The following is a 23,739-nucleotide window of genomic DNA, read 5'->3' on the forward strand; positions in this document are numbered from 1 at the left end:
GGACCCACTGCGTTTTTGATTATTTGGTGTATATCGCGATGGTAGGGCCAGCCAGAAAAGTATACCAACAATGGGCAGAGAAGCATCGCTGACTCATTGAGCATTCCAAAAGCTACAATAAGTGATGGGAGTACGTGTAGCTGTCCAGGTTTGTCCACTGTAACCAACTCCCGAAACGAAAGGTGTGTCTCATGAGGAGAGGGCAAAATTAGAAGTCACTCAATATAGTATAGAGCTATGCTATAGCGACTTGCAGTACGATGACGGCAATGAAAACTGCCTTCTTTATATAGTTGATTTAAAACACACGCAGCAAAAATGTCCCGTTTGTAACGGTGCTAGGCAGCAGTTAACCCCCTTTCGCGCACTTTTGGCGCTACACGCGACGAAACACTCTCGTGGCCTCCACAGCGATGTCGCCATCGGGGATGGTTGACGTGGGCATTCATTGCGAGCCTATCGAGTTCTACGGGCACCAACTTCACCAAGCTGGACGCCTGTGGAAGCGAAGTAGCTACGGTATCGCGGGCGCTTCGCTAGGTTTGGGCACGAAGGCCTGAGCTTCGTACCTCTTCTGGACATGCCCTTGCATGTCCAGAATCACGTCGAATTCAACCACTAGCGTGTTCACGACTCCATCCTGAAGACTGCCCTTATCTACAGCGGTGGGGCCCACCAGGCTGTGCGTTTCCGCAGCTGCCAGACCCTGGCGGCCTTGACGGCTCTGGCCAAGCAGCAGCTGGCGCGGGCTGCATCCAAATCTACGTGATGCTTTCGCGTCCTTGCCTTTTGCGCAGCTGGCCGGGGCCGTCCAGCAGCCGCCATCCTTGACGTAGTGCAGCTGGATGGGCATTGCTGCAAAATAATTTATTTTCTTGTATGTTTCGTCACGTGTTGTATGTAAATGTGTTATGATTCTGATTCGATAAATGTCCATCTTGTAGCTGGACCTTCGTATATGCTTTCTTCTATCATTTGTGATACTGTTTATTTATTTTTCGCTAAAATAGTATGCATCATACATGCCAAACATGCAGGCTAATACTTTCGCCAGTTTTACTCCTCGAGCTCCAAGAATGCAGTGTTGTGCCCCTCATATCAACCTTCCTGTCAGGCAGTGTGTGTGCTCTTCATGCGCCTGCCCTTGAGGTCCACATGTCGGTGTTTTCTTTTTTTCTTCTTTTCGCTCGTGTTTAAAGAGGCAGACAAGAACTGCACTAAAGCTACCGTGTATGGAAAACACCATCGTCAAAGTAAAGATCCCCTATAATAAGCATGCAGAACAAAAAAAAAAAAACAGCTAGAAGCGCGGATCATATATGCATTGACAATGAGGCGGGCAGATGATAGCTGGCTCATCTATTATGTGTTCCTGTGTTTCTATGCAGATATGACTCTAGAGCTCAATAGGAGTTCGACGACTATATCAACTCTAGAGACGATCACGTCCATGCTGATCAAGTCGTACAGCGGTGACAAGGATCTGTCTCTGGTCGTCCTCAACTACCTCCTCACCCAACCACTGAAGCATGTTCTCTTGCAGAGCTCAGGAAATTCATAACATTCCTGCCGACCTTCCCACAAAGCTTCAAATCGTGCTACTCTACTAAAGCTCATCAAAAACATTTCCAGCATAGACAGAGTGCAATGGTACAGGTACGGCTGCTGGAGTGAAGTAGATGAATATCTGGTAAATAACATCTGGCACTCAAGTTGGAATTCCCAACCGAGGTCCTATACAGTGCAAACCCCAAGAGGGGCTATGCGCGGAAACGATTCACCGTTCAGCTTGTATGCGATGCCACGTGCTAGCTGGGGTCTCCATTGTGAATTAATTGGGCAATTGCCACAGCACAATAAATAATTCCATAAACACCATTAATATATCTGTCACTTCTTTGCATATGCGATAACATAATCACGTATCAAGTTATAAAAACGCAATCCTCTTGCGTAAATTCATATGAATCTCATTAATCTGCTTCGAATGTTTGTGCACTACATCAAATACTGTTTTGCGCACTATATTCATGATGTACAAATCATCAATGCCCCAACAAAGTGCTCACGAAATTAGATTGCGCTCTTTTCTTCTTTTAATACACTCATTTGCATACCTATGTGCTACACTTGCTCGTCTGCGCAAGACGCTTACTTAGTATTGCATTATAAAAAAAAAATGGTCTAGCATAAAAACGACCATTTTAAGGTCCGGTTAAATTTTTCAAACGGCTTTCAAATATAGGCTGTAGAGTCTCATAATAAAGTATATTGCTATTAAATTCAGTAGATTTTTTTATCGTATGCACCTTACATTAGAGTCAATACTAGATTATTAAGAAAGACTAGCTTTTTGCCTTGGATTTTTATTCCTTTTTTTACTGACGTCTTTCGGGCACCTGGAACACTTTAACGCGCACCGAAATAACTCTGCGCGAGTGAGTTCGCATCTCGGTTGCATCAGATTGCGCCCCCAGTGACGTGCAGATAACTATACTGATCCATTATTTCCAACGCTCCCGAAGAGTATACTTTTTCATCGAGCGAGGCAGTTGAAACTGTATTGGAACGTAGGGGGAAAAAAAAAGAAAAGATTTCTACTTTTCGAACATGCAACAGTTTTATTGCGTCATCTGGAGTGCGTCTTGTACACGCACGTATATATATATGGCTGAAGACGAGACAATGGAGAAAAGAGCGTTGCAGTTCTTAGCGCGTCTTTGGCGCGAGCGTTGCGTAGAAGGTCCTGATGCGCCCGTCCGCCAGGCGCACTTTGTAGCCCTCCTGGTCGCGCACGATGCCGGAACCCCCGAGACCCGAGTACGCGGTTGAGGTCTGCGTCTGGCGCCACGGCAGACGGCGCATTTCGTCCAGCAGCATGTGGCCGCTCAGGCTCGCCTCACGCACGTCCTCCAGCAGGTTGCCCTTGAGTAGGCGCTGCGTTCAAGCACGGCGTGCAACCACTCACGTGGTCGCCCACAAGAGCCCTAGCCGTTGTTGCGAACCATTTGATATTCCACTCGCACTTACGCAGTAGTGCCACGGGAAATGCACGTAGCGCCAAAAACAAAACCCCGACCTAAAAATGACGTCTAAAATTTTAGAAGGCGTGCAGGAGCCTCGTCCACTCACGAAAGCTTAATGGTACAAATATATTGCTTTATTTTAGCGTGACTAAAAGCAGCTTAGCTCGGTTTCTGGGAAAATAAAGAGGACTTTGACGTAACGTTCACGTGAATTAAATGATTTTTTCGATCGATTCACTGGTCACTGACCATGGCCAATTTTAAAACAAATGACGTTTCGGAAGCGCTACGGCTCCCTTGTTCACAATGAACAACCGGCCGGACGTCCTGGGCTTTTTGTAGCAGTTAGTACTGTTCTTAGAAATTTCGCGTAGATAGGATGAAGTGTGCCATCATTCTTGTTTATTGTGTTAGATAGACAACATCTAACACAATAAACAAGAATGATGGCACACTTCATCCTATCTACGCGAAATCTCTAAGAACAGTACTAACTGCTACAAAAAGCCCAGGACGTCCGGCCGGTTGTTCATTGTGAACAAGGGAGCCGTAGCGCTTCCGAAACGTCATTTGTTTTAAAATTGACCATGGTCAGTGACCAGTGAATCGATCAACAAACCATGATTCCTGACCAGACGGTATGCCGTCGAACCCTCGACTACATGAATTAAATGAGCAAATATGAGAAAAGGAATTTAGTCGCAAGGCAGCACTTTTATACTACTCCAAAAAAAGCTTGTTCGTAGAACGTTGAATTCACAACCTCATCTTCGTCGTTGTTAGTTTCTAGGGCTACACTATTCTGTGTACTCTAAAGAATCTCACTTTATACAGGCAAAATTCACCAAAAAATGTGATTTTGCCAAAATGGCAAACGGCCGCCATAGGAGAAGGAGGAGAAAACATTTATTTACGATGATATGATTTGGGAAGGGAGGTGCGTTTCGTTGTGGAGCTGAGTGGCATACCCTATTCCGGGACGCCATTGGCCGCCGCCGCTACCCGAGCTCTCTGCACCAAGACACGCTGGGCCTCCAGGTCCGAGCTGGACAGGGCCGCCTCCCAGACCTCCCTAGTTGGCTGTTTTACTGGTTTTAGTTTATATTTTGCTGGCAGGCCCACGCCATGTGGTATAAGTCAGCATACTGCCCGCAGAATTTGCACCTACCCGGAATGTCTGGTCTACGTGTTTTAGTACGGCGGTATTTAGAAAACACCCGGTTTGGAGCCATATCGATCCCGTTCATAACTTATTCGGACATTAGAAATTGTTTACGCCTCCCTCTGCAGAAGGGCACTCCCGGGACCCGCCAAAGGTTTAGACAGATCTGTGGCCGCCATAGTATGAGTACGAAAGTTCCATAACCAATCTTCTCGTGGGTGATGTTCAAACCGTGCTAGCCATGGGCTGCTTAAATCTCGAACCCTTTAAACACAGACAATGGTTAGAAAAACTACACTGCGATCAGACGATGAGACGGACAAACAGAGGTTGGGTTGATTTAACCTCGAATTTTTTTTTTTTCATTTCCGCCGATAATGAAATAAATTGCGCGGAAACACAATGACAGACTCAATGACGAAAAAAAAAAAGGGACAAACAATGAGATGTTTTTGTTTCTAAACGACCTTCTCAGTTAAGAAAATAATTTTCATTCGTATCGCATGGTGATAAACATTATCAGTTCTGCAAAAAGGAACAATTATCACTACTGGTTTTTGCCAAGGATGTTCTTGCATTAAGGGATAGCTTGTACTCTCATTCTCGTCAAATTATAAACTAAATCATTTATCTGGCATATTTCTTTTCTAGCGTACGAAAGAATACATAAATGTGCCTGCCGCTTCTTTTCTAGCAGACTTTACTAAGCAGTTTTTCATCAGGCACTGGCGAGAATTTCGACTTGCAATAATCGTAAGAAGAAAAACTCTTCTTTACTGATTTACGCCGCGCTATAAACGCGAAACTGGGCAATTCTTGTAGACTGTATACGACGGAGCGTGATGGCCTACCGAGTGGCACGCTGGAGCGGAGAAAGCGCGCGTTTACCGTAAGTGGGATGGGCTTGTCACTCGCTTCCTTGTCTTCCTTGTCAAGAAGGAGGTGCTCGAGTCGCAGTAGCAAGCGTGAGGCCGAGAGGACCTCTAGAGTCAGGATGTGCACGTTCTCCGGCAGCTCCTCGCGCAGACCCGTGAACTGCGACAATTGAGGACACTCGGGTGAGCTGTACACGAACAGACTCGCTGACAGCGCGGTACCAATGCGAGGAGAAAGCGTCACTCTGTGTAAACACTGCTGGTCTTTGAATGCGTCTCTTTACAGCTTCCATATCCATCCGCCCAAAAAAGCGATGGACGGCTGTTTAAAGCTAACAATGGCAAACCTCGCAATGTGTACGGCTATGCTTTGTAAAGCACTTTGAGGTAAAGAAACAGCAAGATCCCAGCTATAAATACAACCGCAGAACCCTGTCAAAATTATGACAAAATATTCTGTTGTTTTGCCGTAAACGTCAGACTTTTCTGTAGTGCTGTAGTACATCCCTATATTACTGGAGTACTGTTCTAACTATAGAAAATTTTGATGTTACTACAGAAGTTCATGTTGCCACAACAGGCTAACAGTAAAAAACAGCACAAACATTTACTCTTGAAAACAAAACATTTTCTGTACTTTTTTTCCGACTGGGACGACTGTCTTCAGGGATGATCACATAATCAGCATTTTGCCGTATGATGGCTGGTTTTTCAACAAGCCTGCTCCGGAATAATCGGGGACGCCCGGCAACACGCCCTCCACACTTAATGTGGCTCTGCCCCCGAAATTTAAGCGTGAAACGAAATTCTTGGGTTCCTTATTCAATATTTAAAACAGCACTTTTCATTGGAAAACCACTGGCTCTTTATAGCACCCTACTTTCACATGCAGCGGCAGCTGGTTCTTTTTTTTTTTTCTGTTCTACACACCGCACACACGAGCTCGTACAGCCGGCAGTGAGACTGATGCTATGTATGACAGCATCGCTTCAAAGTCACTGTGAGGTCTTGGACAAAATCTTTTGGCAGAAATCGGTTTGAAGTCGCAAACGGTCCAGTAGAGTCGTATCGCAACACAAGGAAAGGATGAGCAGGCTCACGAAGAAATTTTCTTTCTCTAAACGACATTGGAATTCTACTGCTATACCATTCTTGCAGCGCGTAAACAACTTGGTGTAAACCAGAACCTTATTGCCAGAGGTTTTTCTATCTCGCCTCCATTTAGACGCGGTACCGAACCCGCGTACGACACTCTCCTGCGCAGTTGATCGACAAGATTCCATGTCAGCTAGGTCCAGCTTCGGGGATACTTACTGAAGGAGTAGATACATCAAAATTTCGTATGTTTTGTTCTTGGAATGATGCGCAGGATATCGCAAAAAATGTAAAGCAACGTGGATAACTCGTAAAAGCGATAAATAAGTTATAACTTAACTTTTTATCTTGTTGCAGTTTTGATTCTTCCTCAGGGTCGCGGTTGTGACGTCACTGATGGGTTTGATCACGTGAGGTGCAAAAAAATTACAGTACGGGGGCTGCTTTGTCTTTGTGCTTTTGTCGTTCACAAAAGCTCCTACGAAAGCCTGCCCAAGAGCTAGAATGGGCAAAAAAAAAATGAATAAGCAGTGATTATATGCCAGTCTGTTCATCACTCTGGTCTGTGACATCATAACCCTAGTTAAAAGGTTGAAACCGAAAAGTTGCAAGAAAAATTATCCAGCTGGCGTTGGTGCATTCCACGTCCAGCCTCATGTATACACTTTTTTTTTTTTGCACAGTTCAAAAAAAAAAAAAAAAGGCGCGTCCAAACTTTTCCTGTTTCTACTCCTTTATTTGTAAGGCAACTGCGGGGTAATAATAATTGTAAGCGACGCCTACGAGCATACTGGTAGAAATAGTCTAAGCTTCCGGTATGTGGCAAAAATCTTCTTGTGAGGATTGTCCTGCGCTTACAACGAGTAACTAAATGCTGCCACAGAAAACCATTAGGTCAAGCTTGGGAAAATAAGCAGCAAAAAAAAACACGCCTGCTGAGGGAGGATCTGCAGTTACACTGATTATTATGATACAATTGCACATTTAGTGCAAATGGTTTTTTAGACGCCTCTTCGCAACACTTTATGATTTCTAGCTAGGCTGAATTATGCCCACCCAGAAAACGTTTATGCCACTTTATACGAGTTCTTTCTGATCTACACCAAATATTCACACTGTCTCTTACCTTTCGCAATTTTACCAAATCTGCCATTGCCGGCATAAAAGGCTCTGTAGATATAAGAGATTTCAAGAATTTAGTCTTTTCTCCTTATATTCGCTGCACAATCAATGCGCTCTGAAATCCGAAAGCCTGCTTCAAGCAGGTTTTCGCGAAAAAAAGTAGATACGCGTTTTCTTCACCCTTCGAGTTCGTTCCAATTGATGAAGCACGCATGCATTTGACTGCACATGCAGGCGTAGATACTTTGCAAATGAATGGGCTTCTTTTTTTTTTCTTTTTTTTTTTAATGGAGCCATGCTGTGCGAACATGACTACCCATCGATGACTTCGCTCTATATTTGTTTTTTATCTTCAACTACGGTCTTTCTTTCACCTTTTTGTCATTTCACAGTGTAATCGGACACATTTCTTCGGCGCCCATGCGGAGAATCACTGCACTGTCTCTATGAATCTGCCGAAAGTGATTGTATTATATCCCTATTTCCTTTCACTGTTACCGTTATCCTAAGGAGCCATGAGAGAATACGGTCCGCATTCTGCAGTATATGCTCACGTTTCCTTTGGCGAGGGTGCTATCGAAGGTTTCAGTGTTCATCTTGGCGTATGCTAGCACAGGGGCATAGACGAGCTGCAGCGCCCGCTGACGCATGCCGGGCCACCCAGAGTTGCCCAGGTGCACCCAGTGGCGCCCGCGCACCACGGACGTGTCGTTCAGCACCTCGCCCAGGCCACAGCCGTCGTCCTCTACCAACCGTCGGTGCACCTGCGACCCGGAAGAGACAACCGCATGCGGAAACTTCATGCGCGTGCTCCGCAAAAAATCGAGAATGTCAGACCGTGCACAGACTCTAATAAATTTATAATAGGGAACATGGCGGACCCAGTGAAGTGAACCGACACTCTTCCTGTCAGAGCCGGTTCGTGTTCACAGTCATGAGAAAAACGTAAAATTTTATGAAAACTGTTCGCTAAAGTAATACTGGTCATCCAAGATGCTGACGTTGAAGATCACTCGGTAAATTGGCTTCTCCTGCGTGAAGGAAGAGCTAGCGCCGGTATCAATACTGCTGGCAAAAAAATAATAACAATAATAATAACGCTGAACTCTTTTCTTTTTCTTCTGGTAAAACCTTGGCAAAATGCAAAAGCCACCCCTCTCCTTTCCACGTGGTCACCCTGTAAGAGCTTTTTCCGCCTGGAGGGCACATGATGAAGTGACAGGGGCTGCACATTTACCGCGTGCGTCCTTGACTGCCACGTTAGCGGCACTTCAGCTATCTATGGCCTCTTGCGTGAAAATAATAGATTTTACGCGCTATGTGTTACAAGCCCCTGCAGAACGGAAGATCAGAAATAGTGGGTGAAGGTGGGTTGGGAGAGTCCAGAGGGTTTGTCAGTGGATGAAGCATGTGCATGACTGGCGTGCAGCGTTTTTTCTTCCTATCCTTCCAAGAAACAAAGCAAAAAAATCCCGTATCAAATGTCCAAATCAATAAATTTTTCCATGGGGGTGGCGGTTCATTTCGAGTATGAATTGACACGGGTGTCACCTGATGTAGCCGCCGCACTTCTGCTCCTGGCGTCGTTAGGGTCCAAAAAATACAGCCTTATTGAATGTGAGCAGCAGATTTGGGTACCTCGCACGTCGAGCAGAGAAGTGCGATTCCTCTTCGCAGAAGACATTTGGCTATCAGCGCTGATGTAAGGACCATTCTACTTGACAGAAGCCGGATTGTGTAATTAATTTTTGTGAACGATCGTAAAAGGATTCAGTTACTGGTGACCTTGTTCACTTTACTTCAAGGCCGTCTTGCGCTGAACTTGGCCCTGCAGAGTACCAGATGCAATGTAGATGTGCGATCATGCCTGGCGTAGCTGCTGGTTCAGGCTGACCTCCGTCAATCCATAGGTCACTTAGGGTCTGGCCAGTGACACCTTACAGATTCAACGGCGCTTGTCGGGATTTGAGATGGTTGTGTGCGCGCGAGCATCACTGTATTACGACTTCGTAGTGCCGAGCAGCCATAAATACAATTCCTCTATGTTCCTGAAGTCCACACCAAAGGGCCCTCTTTCCTGTTTGTCCTTGCCCCGCTGTGTTCCAGCGTAGGCGTCAACGAGGGGTGGAAAAGCAGGTTGTCATTATTGACAAAAGAAGCTGTCGCGAAGTAGTAGTTGCCCTTTTTGTGCATTCTACTACTGCGTGAGGCAGGCTACCTACCATTGAGCAACATTAAATCTTTGCTCGTCGCAGGCATCTTGCTTATTACACGAAGCTGATGTGGTACCTGAGGGCAGGTCCGAGTGCCGCTATGGCAATATCAAAGCCTCCCTCGCCCAGTGGTACTCAGGAAAACGACCACCAACAGTAGCCCTGGCATAAGGAATGGATGCTTACGGGTGTGTATATAGGCCCCTTGTGCTTTTTATTAAGTTAACAATCACGGTTGGGCGGGACGCGACTTGCAGAGAGCGATCGACTATAGTAGGCCGCTGTAGCAGCACCCGTGTAGTAATAGAGCGAGGCCTTCACGTAGAGGCGCATCACTAGTAGACTGAGATACACTGCATAGTTTACTAATATGATACTTGTGGTACAGCCATGCAAAATACATTCTCTGACTAGCCACAGTGAAGAAAAATAAAGCGTTCGAACTGGCATCATGGCACTGATAAATAGGTGAGCAATATCAGTAAGCATGGTGGCTTGGGTCCGTGCCGAGCCAACACTGGCAAACCACCCCAAGATAGTTCAGCAGATGTTAAAATTGCGCTTTATTCTTTTTTTTCTATTTAGATGTTGTAAAAACAGTCTACATTACCATGAGTTCAAGCTCCCCGTCGTGGAGACTAGCTGTCCCTTGTGCCGAGTCCGGTAGAATGGTCATTTGTATGTTTCGAACTACGTCCTGTCGAGTGCGGTAAGAGAGAAAGAACCGAGTATACATGCTTCGTTAGGTCTGAGAATTCGCGAAGCATCTACGCTAACACGAAGGCAACAATTCTTGCCTACTGCGGGTGCATTTCACTCTGAATGAGAGCTACGAACAGTAGCTTACCTTGATGTATACCCAAGACACAACGGGGTAGTACTGCGAAGCTGTAGTACTCCAGTTATCGCTTCCTTTTCTTGCCGTGGGTCCCCGTCTGCGAAAGGATGGTGTCGTGGAAAACAGAAAAAGAGACACCATAATACGAAGCTGTCGTACGCTGTATCGGAGACACCCAGCTACATATACCAGGCGCTTCAAGCGAAGCGACCATTATATTTTTTGATTGGCTGTTTTGAGATATGAAGACATTTTGCGCGGCACAACTGCACTGTGTTATTTGTGGATATAATTAAATAGCTGTTTAAATATTAGCTAACAAGTTATATGGTGAAATAACACATATATGATTCATCATGCAGTCATACAAACATCCCACAAATGTAGTGCATTGTCATTAAATATCACACATAACGTACGACAATCTATGACATTGTATGACATCTGTGTGATATATGCATGATAATATTTGTATGAGGTTATTGCATCATGCAACTTTCAGTAGGCTTACTATAAGTTAACATGTTTGCTGATAAATAAGATTTAGCTAGTGTGTGTTAAATATTTATGCTATCAAGGGTTCATAGCTCACAATTATGAATTGCTGTATCGGTTTCTAAAATTCCGAAAACACGATTACTCTCGGCACTGTTGCTCAGCAAGCTCTTGCTACCTCGAGACAAAAGACGCGTGCTTTCGAAAAACCCGCGTATAAGCACTGCCTCCAGCACCATCAGTCGATGGCGCAAATGCCCCTACACCTTCTTTCCCCCCTGCACTGCAGTACTCCTCATTGCTATAGTAGCTAGGATACAGCATTAAAAAAAGCAGCTATTGTTATATTATAGCCAGTGGTACGCGGCGTCTGTAAAATCCGCTGAAATGTAAACAGAACTACTTTTTGACATCTGACTATACCGAACAAGCCAAAGGCATCAAAATTCTTGGGCTTAATAATTTGGTCTGATGGTTAGCTTTTTGTTTCGGTAACCAGAAAAGCCTTAACTGCGGTCTATACTTTCGGCCACGAAGGGAATGTCAGTGGCGGTTGCTGCAGACTTGAGTTTTATCCGACTATAGCTACTACATTCCAAGCGGAACAGAGAAGGTGACGTGACACTTGCATCATTGAAGGTACGGGGGCTGTTAGGAATGGTGACAGCGAGTTGTGCAGGAAAGCAGCTGCTTCACAGACTGCTCAGGCAGGAACCGGAAGCTATCACGCTGAACGCTATAGAGACACGACTTGAGGCAGCAGCACAGAAGAGCTGAAGAGAAACGCGTTGTTGTTTGGCCGGTCATCGAAAGCGGTCAGCGAGCGGGCCACTGGGAAAAAAAAAAAAAGGGCTCAAGTAATTCCGCATGGATCGATACCCTCAAGGCGGCTATGCGGGCATTCCCTCCTCTGGGTAGCCGAGCGCAGGGACAAAGTATCGTTTCTGGCTACGCTTCTCCCTCCTCTTGCCAACGGCGCCCGTCGGCTCCTTTGACGCAGGTGTGCGCCCAAAACGTAAGACACTGGGCGCTTCTTGTGGCGCCATCTTCACTGTCTCAAATACTTCCTCGTCACCACCGATTCCGAATCCTTTCGGAGGCGCGTCATCAGGAGTGAGAGAGTGTGAAAGTGCGCGATATAGCAGAGATCAGGACACTCCCTCAACTACGGGTTCGCCCTTCACCTAGGGAGACTAGGGAAAACGAACTCTATAAAACTCTGAGTGTGTCCGGGCATTGGTGTTCTCGGTTTCTTGTTCTCGGATCTGGTCCCTGGTTCTTCGTTCTTGTTCTTAGTTCTAGTATTCATCCAAGATGTAAATAAAGCCAGTGTTTTCCTTCGTTCAGCTCCGTACACTGTAAAAAAAAAAATGTATGTGAAAAAAAAATCGGAAATTCCATGAAAATATTAATGACTTGACTGAAGATAAAGAGCACGGGAAGACACACACAAGAGAAGACACAGGACCCGCGCTCTCTCTTGTGTGTGTCTTCCCGTGCGCTTTATCTTCAGTCAAGTTACAATGCACCATCTAGCCCAACTTCGAGTTTTGTTAAATTTAATAACATAACTGTGTTGTTCTCGTTTGTTTTCTGATTTAAATTTCTCTGTAATTTTGGCAATATTTTCTGTTAGCGCGTTTTCTGTAATTCAACAGAATTTTAAGTTTCCTAGTTTTTTGTTAATAACAGGTTAGTTGTGATTTCACAGTTTTTGCTGTCAATCTTTTTTCTGTAATTCAGCCGAAATTTTATGTTTTAGTATTTTGTTAAAAAACAGGCTAGCTTGTAATTTCACATAATATTGCTGTCAATGCTTTTTTTAGGTCTACAGATATCTTCTGTTCCTGGCATCTTGTAAAATAACAAGCAACCTGTAAAAATATATTTGTTGAAAAATACAGAAATTTTCTGTTCTGCTATGTTTTCTGTTTTTAGTTTTTCTTTGAGATTTTACAGTTTTTGTTTACAACTCAAAGAATTTCTGTAAATTGACAAACATTTCTGCTATACTGCGATTCTTGTTTTTTATTTTCTCTTTCTTTTTCGCAGTTAAAAGAATAATGCAAATATATCTTTTTTACTCGTGTTTCAATTTTACAACTTTTACAGCGTATTGCGTGATGATACACAATTTTTCATTCATTGGTTTGCTTCAATTTTGTAGAAATATTTTGTTCTAACGTTCCAATAGGTTACATTCCCTCCTAAACCTAGCACTGGGTTTAGTCGGGAACGCAACCTATTAATAGTCAAATAAGTTTAGCGCAAAATATATTTCTGTAAAATAGCAGCAAACCAACAGTACACTGAGGTTGGGAGGGAACACGAAGATGGAAATTATTAACACAGGGAGTTTAAGGCAATGGTGTCAGCTTCCAAGTGGTGCATTTTATTAAAAATTCTGAATTTGTATTGTTCAGGTCATTTGCCAAGACACTCATACACTTTTGGAGAAGAACATGTCGACACTTGTTGTGTTTCCGTGCTTTTTTTTTAAAACGTTGTTTATTGCCTCAGGGCATAATGGAGTATGTAAAAAAATTAAAGGGGGTTTAAATGAAAGAATAAAAGGTCGGCTGCTCTAATAGATTTCAAGAGAGAGCGATGATAAGGCCCTTGCGTCCATGCAATGTATGAGTTTCCGTGCTTCTTTCAGGGTTCATTGCAGAAACTGCCCTCAGGAAAACGAATGAAGAGCCTAGATTAGTGTACCAGAATGCTATTTGGATAATACCAAGCAATTTCAAAAGTCTGATGTTAGAAGTGTCAACAGTTTCAATATTTTAGGGCTTTTCCAATTTTTGGCAAAAATATTATCACCAATAAGCCATATGCATATACATCAGCCATGCCTAACGATGATAATTTCAACACAAGCACAGTGAAATTATCATGGCAGTGAAACAGAAGTATATCGGTTGAACTTTAATCATCTCAGATGCCACTTGCCATTATTATTATATTATCTGCCCAGGGTATGCATGCCTTTAGGAAAAGATGGAAGATCTGCTTAAGAGAAGCAAGAAAGACTCAAGGGATCACGGGATTTCATCTTTCAGTGGTTCCAAGCTATCAATCGAGAATAAAAATGTAATAATACAGGTGACAAGAAATGTACATGACACGATGTAGTGTCCTGCAAAATTTATTTCGGTGTGAAATATTCCTTGTTTTGGCTGACTGAAACTAAATCCCCCCGTTACTTATTTCCACAGACTTTACATTTACATCGCAACATATTTTCCCTATCTCTGGTGCACTTAGAAAAACGACCATGAACTGAGTACATACAGCATTTGTCAAAAATGTTGACCCTAAGGGTCTGCATCAGGACCACACTATAACAGGTCAGAAAAATTGCCACCCGAAATCCATATACTGGGTGTTTCCACGTAAGGCCGAACAAATGATGGTCGATCGACCTTTTATATTTATTTCAAGGTTTTATGTGCTATTGCCTGATGACTGGAAAGAAGAGATCTTCAATTGAGTTTGCTGCAAAAATTTTTTTTCGGGGCATAGGGAATTATAATAATGACGAAGAGGTGGAATGCCTAGCTTATTTTTTTTGCTGTTTTGGCCAACTTTGGTTATGAATTACACAAAATATGTTAAAGCTAGGCAGCTGAAAATTGTCTGACTAAATATATGCACGCTTTTATCTGTATTTGGTTAATTTTCGATTTTCAGGCTAGTGTAGACGTTTTATAAAATTTCGCAAAGTCGGCCCAGGAAACAACATTTTACCTACTTTGCAGGCCTTTAATTAAAAACAAAGTTTATGGCAGAGCAGCAATAATTCCACACTATATTCGCAGCATAGTTATCTCTCAAACAGATAAAGTTTATATATATATATATATATATATATATATATATATATATATATATATATATATATATATATATATATATATATATATATATATATATATATATATATATATATATAAAAACTTTATATATATATATATATAAAGTTTATATATATATATATATATATATATATATATATATATATATATATATATATATATATATATATATATATATATATATATATAAACTTTATCTGTTTGAGAGATAACTATGCTGCGAATATAGTGTGGAATTATTGCTGCTCTGCCATAAACTTTGTTTTTAATTAAAGGCCTGCAAAGTAGGTAAAATGTTGTTATATATATATATATATATATATATATATATATATATATATATATATATATATATATATATATAAGATATGATCGCGATAATTTCAAGAAAACAGCCAACAATAGAAATTTCTGAGGATAATTAAAAAACATTTTTGATATTTTTGAAACTGTCTCCTTTACTTCAGCTTTCAAAATCATTAAAACATGTTGCATAATTTAGTTGCACCAGTAATTACGGCCACTTTAATTAGGCCCTTGTGCAAGACATTGCGCACTACGCAGGTATGAATATCTTACGGCATTTGTGAATCGCCCACGATTTTTAAATTTTGGCTTAAAATTGTAACAGGAAGAAATATATTACAACAGAGGATTAAAGATATGTACATTGAGAGACGGCCAAGGAGCCAGGCAATGAGGGTCCAGCGTTCGATGCACTTCCCTTCACCTTCCACAAACGAGCGCGCCACTTCGTGCTCATAGTTCTCCACTCGTAACAATATTGCATCTATATGAAGAACTGAACAAGGGTATAGAGGGTGTGCCTCAGTTCGCAGGTCGAGACAACGTTTCGACAAGTGGACTTCTCTCCGTCTGGGCCCAGACGAAGACAAATCCACTAGTCGAAATGTTGACTCGACCTGCGAACTGAGGCGTGCCCCCTTTACCCTTGATCAGTGCTCCTTCATACCGTGTATACCATCTTCTTCCTCTCGTTCTACCTGAATATTGCATCTAGTCCTTTATTTGTCTTGACGCTGCAAATTAGCTGGGACAGACACAGAAATGAATGATTCAGAAAACATTTTTGTACGCGTAGAGTACCTGATGCGCTGTGGCATCGGGCAGCACACATACGTTTTTCGCAATCACCTTGACCATAACGCGGATTACATAAAAAGACGATAAAGTTCAATTAGGAAGCAAAGTATTTCAAATGATGTTTAGTGAAATGGAAAAACTGTGAAGGGCATGAAGAAGTGCTTCATTAAAAGAGAGGGTTTCTAGGCTGCATTCGTTTATTCTAATGAACCGATAGCGCGCATTATTTTCATTCCTGTACACACAGTTTCTTCCATGCAGTCCCGGTAATGCGTGCCAGCATGAAGTGTGAACAGCAGACCGAACGCACGCGTGTCACTCTCACGACGGCTGTGTCGAGTTTATTATTAGTTCACTGCGCTCTAGCAGTATCAAAACTTTCGTAGGTTGGGTCCCTCATAGCTGCGCTTTACCATGCCTACGCTCAGTCCTTGCGTGCGCGTTGCAAGGCGCAGCCTCAGAACATTGCGTATAAGCAAATATTGACTACGCGTGGAGACAATTTAGGTGAACAGTGCTCACGGAATGTGCCGAATAACGGTACAGTAGCACACGCCTGCATATCCTCTCTAAACTTGAAAGTGAATGCCGCTCAGTTTGAGGCAAGGAATTTTCGCGGTGTCTTGTGCTAAAGTAGACCTTCTTTTTTTTTCTAGGGGGTGGGGAGTTGGAGGGGGGGGGGGGGGGGTTCTTCGGCTGTAACAATAGTTGGTAAGGGGATCTGCAAAAACCTCATTCTCATCACTGTTGTTTCAATTCAATCACGTCGAAATAAATGTATCGGCTAAGTGTGGTAGCAAAGTACATTTAAGCATCCCCATTTTTTATGTACGAAAGCACAGCGCCATGCGGGCCGTAAACATGGCACATATATAAGAGTAAATGCGAGGCGTCTTTAACACGCCGCCTTTTTATTCTGCAAGTGCCTTTATACTTCTTTTTTTGCTTAGGATGATGGTTGGACACCAAGTGGACACCTAAAGTTGTTAGATGTGTATATGTTGTCGGTTTGAACCGTAATCGCAAAGTAGCCTCCACCTGGACAAGAAAGATGATGTAAAGTCGGGAGCAGAATGGCATGACACCACCCTGAACCCTGCACAAAACAATCGGTCCCGCATTACTTGGGCACAGTAGTCGAGTGCCCTGACCTCTGCGCCACCACGAAGGGCTGCAAGCTGTTTGTAGCACTACAAGGTAAGGGCTGCGCTCGTACTCTGCTGTGCCTCGCTCGGCGATAGGAGCAATCATGTAGTGCAGCCACCGTGGCTATAACATAGGCCGTCCCTACCTTTCATAAGCTACAAACAACTTGCGAAACGGATAGAGTATAGCTTTCATAGCCCAGTATCGAAAGACGTTCGCGATAGAGGTGTTCGAGAAAAGATTCACGTAAAGAGACCCTTTTTTATTAAAATCAAAAGCAACCATTTTTCTGCATAAACATTTTCGGTTCATTCAGAGGAAAAGTACATTATATAGCGCGAACTGATAAAAAAAAAAAAAGAAAAAAAACCTGTCTTATAGATAAAGAATATCCTGTTATCTTTATTTCAAGAATATTTCAGTACCCAAAAGAGAAATCTCCGTTTTTGTTGTGTTATTTAACAGATATTTTTTACAGTGTACTCCTCTACTCGTCAGCATCTCTCTCCTGGGTGGAAAGAGCGTCGACTTGGCCAAGGAATCGTCCAGCGCAGCACTCGAACCCCACATCTAACAGGGCAGTGCTTAGAGTGCAGGTTTTTTGAATGCGTGCGTATTTTGGCTCGATGTAGGCAGAACGTGTTGAGCCACATGCACCTGATAGTAATCGCATTTTCGAAATCCTAAAAATTGATATCCATACTAATAATAGCCGGATGCAAATCACTGATTGCATGCAGCTAGATGCCTAACTGTAATATTTAAAAAGTTGTAATAATCAGTAATTAATGAACCAGCTTACTAGTTCACAATATTTTCGGATTTTGTGTTGTTCGTTAGAACTGTGCCGCTGATACCGCCTTCATATCTGAACAATCCTGATGGCAGGCATTCTTGAAACACCTGTAATACGTCAAATATGGGGGACGAGAGAAGATTTTGAGTGTCGGAAACATTGTCTTGCACGGCAGCTTCACGTTTCAGCAGTAAAAGTTGAGCTCACTGGTACTGAGCCATAAAAAAAAAAAATACCAGCCGCTCAATGAGCCTTGTTGAACACCTTCTGTCCTGTCCCTTTCCTGAAGGCGGCACTTTCAATGCCCAATGTGCGGGGATGGTCGTAAAGAGTGCCACGTGCAAGTGGACGCTGTAGTGGTATCTCGTCACAAATATCTCAGTTTTATTTCGTACTGCACTCATGGGGGTGCCATGAAGGAAGGTGCTTCCTGCGTTGAATTCCATGCCACACTCTTCTGTGCTATGCGCTGTCCGTTGAGTTCCTTCAGGATAGGTACTAGTAAAAAATTAACTCCAAGATATTATATGGTTATATGTCCCATTAGTACAGAAGGCAGCGGTGCCCGGCGTCCATGCCACGAAAATCATGAGCATGCCTCTGGAAGGTGGTGTTGAGCAGCACGTTTAAGGTGGGATTCAATCTCGCAGGGGGTCTTGAATCCCAACCCAAACGCGCTACTCATCTATGTCATTCCTGCCAACTTAGGTAGCATTTATCATGCATGTCCTCCTCAAAGGCATGGCCAGTCACTGCATTTGGCCAGCCGAATTTCGGACCATGCACGCCCCCATCAATTTTTGTGCTAATCAGTGCCAGTTATTAGCATAGAAGTTGACTGTGCTATACACGGCGTAGAGTATGTACAAATATTACTCATAGTCATCATGACTCGCAGTCATTAAAGATCTTCGCATACTGGCGCACAAGCAGTCTTAAGTGTCATTGAAGAATTTGTTTTCAGGTATGGGCATTATTAATAAACAAAAATGATAGAAAACATAAGAAATATACATTGAGGAGTTCGGAAATGACATTTCATATGGTCGTGCTGGCTCTATCTGCATTACTTCTGAAAGCGCATCAGCGTTTTGTGTGTCGCTGGACGTTGTTATGAAATTAAAGATACGGTAACGGCAGCGATACGTCCTTGTCTGGTGATGATTTCCGTCACTTTCCTTTTCTCCTTCCCTTCTTTCACCCACTCCCACCCTACCCTTACGGTACCGCTCTGGTGTTCCGTGAGAGCGATACATTTACTTCGTCTTTCCTTTAGAGAGAGAGAGAGGCCCTTTAATGAAAAACCGAGAATTTTGCCGGCGTTTAGATTTCGCTTCGTAACTTGCTCCTTCCAATGAAAGCTAGGGTTTTTAACGGTGGCCAGTTAATTTTTGGGATCGTTTCGGACAGATTCATTCGTTGTTTTTGTGCAGCGACTAGTGTTTCCTAGAGGTCTCCGCCATTCCATAAGCAGCAATGCTGATGTTTCAAGCTGACACTGCTCATACGACCTGCCGCAGTAATGCACGCTTTGCGTCGAGAAATGTGGATGGTGCATTCGTTATAATTTTCCCATAATTAATTAAAGGCCACTGGAAGCCAAATTATGCGAGTCGAAGCTCTAGACTAGAATAAATAATAGCGGACAAACATTGTTGGCTGTGCCTGTTAAAGCTTCATTTGGCAGCGCAAAACTTCTGCGTAACCAATGTGAATAAGGCTGTTATACAGCTGTGTACGAACAATAGGAAATCAGGTGTTAAGCTGTGCTTTTTGATGCAGTAGTGCCACGCAAAATTCCTGCAAGGAAGACAGTCAAAGAAAGCGATATTTGGAAAACACCATGAATTGACCAGCTAATGTGTGAGTTATAGATTGAGTCCCATAAACCATTTAATACTTACGTGCTTTACTTAATAGTCCGCGCACTGGCGGCTTTTAATTGCGAAAGCATTAAGTCCCCCATCGGCCGCGAAAACCGTAGTCAGCGTCCAGTAAAAAGCGGCACCGAAACCCCATTATGTTACACCCGCATGACCTCGAGCGGGAATTCCAAACACCCCACAAAGCTTACGTTACTCATGACGTCATGCCCTGGAGTGAAATTAAAACATTTCATGCATTTAACGGACGCCGCATCAGTCAAATTCGAAAGTTGAAGTAATATTTTCCGTTAGTAACGTGATTCGAAGTCACGACTCTTCGGTTTTCAACCAAACGCTACCGATTAGACTAAGCAGTCCACACTCGAAGACCTGTCAACAAGCGGGGTTTGTATGCTTCGCCGCCGGCCCGCTTAACACGAAAGCTCGAGCACGAGGCATCAGCCAATATTAGCGCTGCTCAGCGCTTGCGGATGGGTACGAGATTGTGCTAGTAGCTACGGCACCCGCTACCACCGCCGACCCCGAACACAATGTGCATTCCAGAATGATCTCGCATTCGGCGGGAAGCACAAATCATCATGCAGGCCACACGCCCGAGCGTTCACTGTAAGCGTGCTATCGGTGGTATGCCGTAGGGTCGCCTAACCTCGCAACAGAACTGACGATGAGACATTAGGCTTCTTTTGGTTTATGAGGTTTAACGGCGCAAAGCAACTCGGGCTATGTGGGACGCCGCAATGGAAGGTTCCGGAAATTTCGACCACCTGTGGTTCTTTAACGTGCACTGAAATCGCAAAGCACACGGTGCCTTACTTTTCGCCTCCACTGAAAAGCGCCCGCCATGATCGGGATAGAACACATGTCTTCATGCTTTCGCATTCACAGCACGTATGTAGTATTAAGTGCCCTCTGTAATTTTACAAGACTGAGAGTTGTTTTCGAGGAAGGCGTATGGTGTGCCTTTAGCGTTACACAGAAGACGTGATCATGCAAAAGTGAGAAAACCGCACTCGTTTACTCAGTGCTATCAGCATGCGCGCGATGCGTCAGCAAAGCGTTGGTATACACCAGAGGCAGCCGAACTACGTCTCCCGAGCCACATGCCGCGCCTCACGGGTCCAAGTGCGGCTCGCGAATGTACGGCATCTCTGCCCCCTTCCCACCTCCTCCCTTCGCCCTCAATCAATCCTTCAGCATTAATAGGATCATGGGGCAGAAACGTGTCTGTCCGCAGAAGTCGGTGACATGGGCAGATACACTTTATTTTCTAGTCTTTTTTTTTTCTTTTTCTTTTTTTTACAGCCTCAACATAGCATATGTCCGCAGAAGGTGTCTACAGATCGATATGATAGATAAGGAGGTAATCGATAAGTGTTATTGCTATGTAGATATTAACTTCGTAATTGGCTGTGGAAAACAGTGGCGTCATTCATATTGAGGTGCGTGGGCTACCCCAAAATTTGGCTCCCCAGGCCCCCGAAATTTGACTTCGTCCCAATGTGACCAAAATAAGCATCCAATCGAATTTCACCATGATCAACTCAATCGTGACTAGCAAATTTAGGTAGGCCACCCTCGAAATTTGGCATGCTTATGCATTCTCCGCACATCGCAGGCTACGTGCACTGTCGGATTTTTTCCACTCCGGCATGCAACCTCGTCATTCTAACTGAATTTTTAGATGCTCGCTTCACGGATTGGGCAGCACAATGCAGAAACGCAATGAGCCATCTCTGCATGAAGGGAATACGTTGCGTCGGCCAGCTTTGTTGCACGAAATAAAACAAAGTTGCCATCAGGCACAATTTCGTTCGAATCGCTTCCTGACTAAAAAAGATTATTTTCATGGCTCTGTATACGTCTGTTTGGCCACTCCTGATGTATGCCAATCCCTGCCGGTCGTCTGATCGTATCGCAGCTCGCAGCTAACGTGAGTACCTCCTCTCGATGGTTGTCCGACCATTGGAGTCTGTGTAGAAGATCCCGTCGTTGAGAAGGTTCGTCGTGAAGCGCGTGACAATCTCGCGGCCCACGAATTTGGTTCGTCGGCTCCTGCGAGGAAAAGGAAGTTGGAAATTTCGCGCCACATGCCTCAGCTACTTCTCTTTGCTTAGCAGAAATCAAAGCTTATGTGAAGATACAGACGTGAGAAGCGCCTCAGAGCGAGATAACAAAATCATAGGAAATAAACCCTCCATGTTACATATGATAACTGTGCACAAGTCGGACATTAAAAGCGCAAGTAACCTTTGGAAAAAGGAAGAACTGCCAACCTTAATAAGAGGAACTGCCGTTGCATTTCTTCAAGAGGAGCTAATATTTTCCCACGCGTCCTTATGTGATTTGAATGGGTAGTTGCAGTCCGTAAAGTTTCTCAGAGAACATTTTGTCGAAGTAATGAGCCCGAACGTGCACTTCTGAAGGCAAAAAGTGAATGCATTCCTAATTCTCGAAGAGGAACGGACTAAACGAGTTATGGTCACCGTTGCCTGAGTGGTTGGTATTTCCGGAACTCAGTGGGCTAAATCTAGTGCTCTGAATGGTCGCCGCAACATTCTAAAGGATGTTGGGTATCGCGCAATTTTTGTTGAGGCGAGAGCTTGAATAATGCTCCCATTTTTTCAACTGCTTTGTTATTTTGGGGCATATTTTCTTTTCTCTCTTCTTTTTAACGATTACGATTTTATTTTCTTCTTCTTTCTATGTTTTAAGAATGTCCATGCGTCGGTGTTCTTGTCCTGCCCTATTGTCAAACCGGTTTATGTAGTTCGTACCGAAAATAGGTGATGACATGTTCATTACGAATAGACTAAGACCTTACGTAGGTGGTAAGTAATTTTTATTTTCTTATCAGTCGCGCCACACTTCTTCAGGTTGCCATTTTGTCGGGTATCCAAGTCGTAGTATCTGCAGGAGCCGAAGCGGCGCACACAGGGGGCGAGGATGTTGAATTCCACTTTTTTGTATATAGTGCTCAATTTCACGTGCTGAATCAACTTTTCGCGGCAACTGTCTGCTCTCTGGGGTAAAAATTTAAAAAGATAACTTAAAGTGTCCATTTATGCTCCTACAGCAGTATCGAAGTGGGGCCAAAACTACGAAAGGAAAATAAATGAAGAAAAACGATGGTTCTGTGGGTCAAAAATTATACATAATACGTTCATGATTAAAGTTCCACGCTTGACCTCATCTAAAGCACTTGCCACAGTAAACAAAGCTGAAAAGGAACTGAATACAATGAGAATAAAATCACCTTTTCAGTAAAAACTAATTATCTGGCTCTTTCTAGGCATGCTAACCTTCGTCCGGTCGCAAATAATAATAATAATAATAATAATAATAATAATAATAATAATAATAATAATAATAATAATAATAATAATAATAATAATAATAATAATAATAATAATAATAATAATAATAATAATAATAATAATAATATAGCTATTTATGGGTGAGAAACACAAATTTAAAAATCTTCCCGCCTCTCGATTCAAACTCGCGACGTCCCCATCCGTCAGGTACCAGTTGCCGAGAGCTGGCTTTGGAACAAACATGGTGCAGCATCGATTTGGGATGCGCATTAAAAATTCGTGTCGACGAACGCAGTTTTCGTGCGAAATCGGTCACATGTCCTGTTTTATGTTTTATGTATTTCAGACATAAATGCATTTGTCTTGCTTAATTTTAACACGATGCCACGTATACGTACGCTGGTGTAGATGGTTTCATTTTGTATATTCCATTACTTGCTCTTTGTGCATTTGCTCGTGCCAAGTGCAATGTGATGCTATTTCAGGAGGACAGGCCTCTGTCAGGCGTTTTCATACGCCTTTTACCCGTTCGTCCTTGATTGATGTATACTGAATCAAATGTCATATATAAAAAAAAAAAAAACAATGTGGCGGCATCCGTATTTCGTTTTTTGTTCTTCACTGACTTATAGGTGTTCCGTTTTCAACTAGAGTGGTCGATTAGGTTTCATAATGCCGTAGTATTTCGGTACAGGCCAACTTTAATTTGTCCTCAGTTCCCTTTAAGTACCTGGGAGTCCATAATTCTCACGGTTGACGCTCAAAATACCAAGATTGAAAAAAATTCTT

At 43.2% G+C, this 23,739-nt stretch overlaps 1 protein-coding gene across 4 annotated transcripts in view; it reads right to left on the bottom strand.

The window, feature by feature from the left end:
- Positions 1-2,604: 2,604 nt before the first annotated feature.
- Positions 2,605-23,739, bottom strand: part of LOC146203543 (lysosomal alpha-mannosidase-like) — a 117,268-nt gene continuing 96,133 nt past the window's right edge. For all 4 annotated transcript variants that reach the window (XM_084585717.1, XM_084585718.1, XM_084585719.1 and 1 more), the window contains 6 exons: positions 21,575-21,688; positions 10,341-10,428; positions 10,104-10,190; positions 7,835-8,044; positions 5,077-5,223; positions 2,605-2,937 (listed from right to left, as the gene is read on the bottom strand). In XM_084585717.1, coding sequence (XP_084441843.1) covers positions 2,710-2,937; positions 5,077-5,223; positions 7,835-8,044; positions 10,104-10,190; positions 10,341-10,428; positions 21,575-21,688 — 874 coding nt within the window. In that variant the 3' untranslated portion in view covers positions 2,605-2,709. The remainder of the gene's footprint in view (positions 2,938-5,076; positions 5,224-7,834; positions 8,045-10,103; positions 10,191-10,340; positions 10,429-21,574; positions 21,689-23,739) is intronic.

The sequence above is a fragment of the Amblyomma maculatum genome, chromosome 1 (genome assembly GCF_055883805.1).
Source record: "Amblyomma maculatum isolate TAMU_Amacu chromosome 1, ASM5588380v1, whole genome shotgun sequence".
NCBI classification, from domain to species: domain Eukaryota; kingdom Metazoa; phylum Arthropoda; class Arachnida; order Ixodida; family Ixodidae; genus Amblyomma; species Amblyomma maculatum.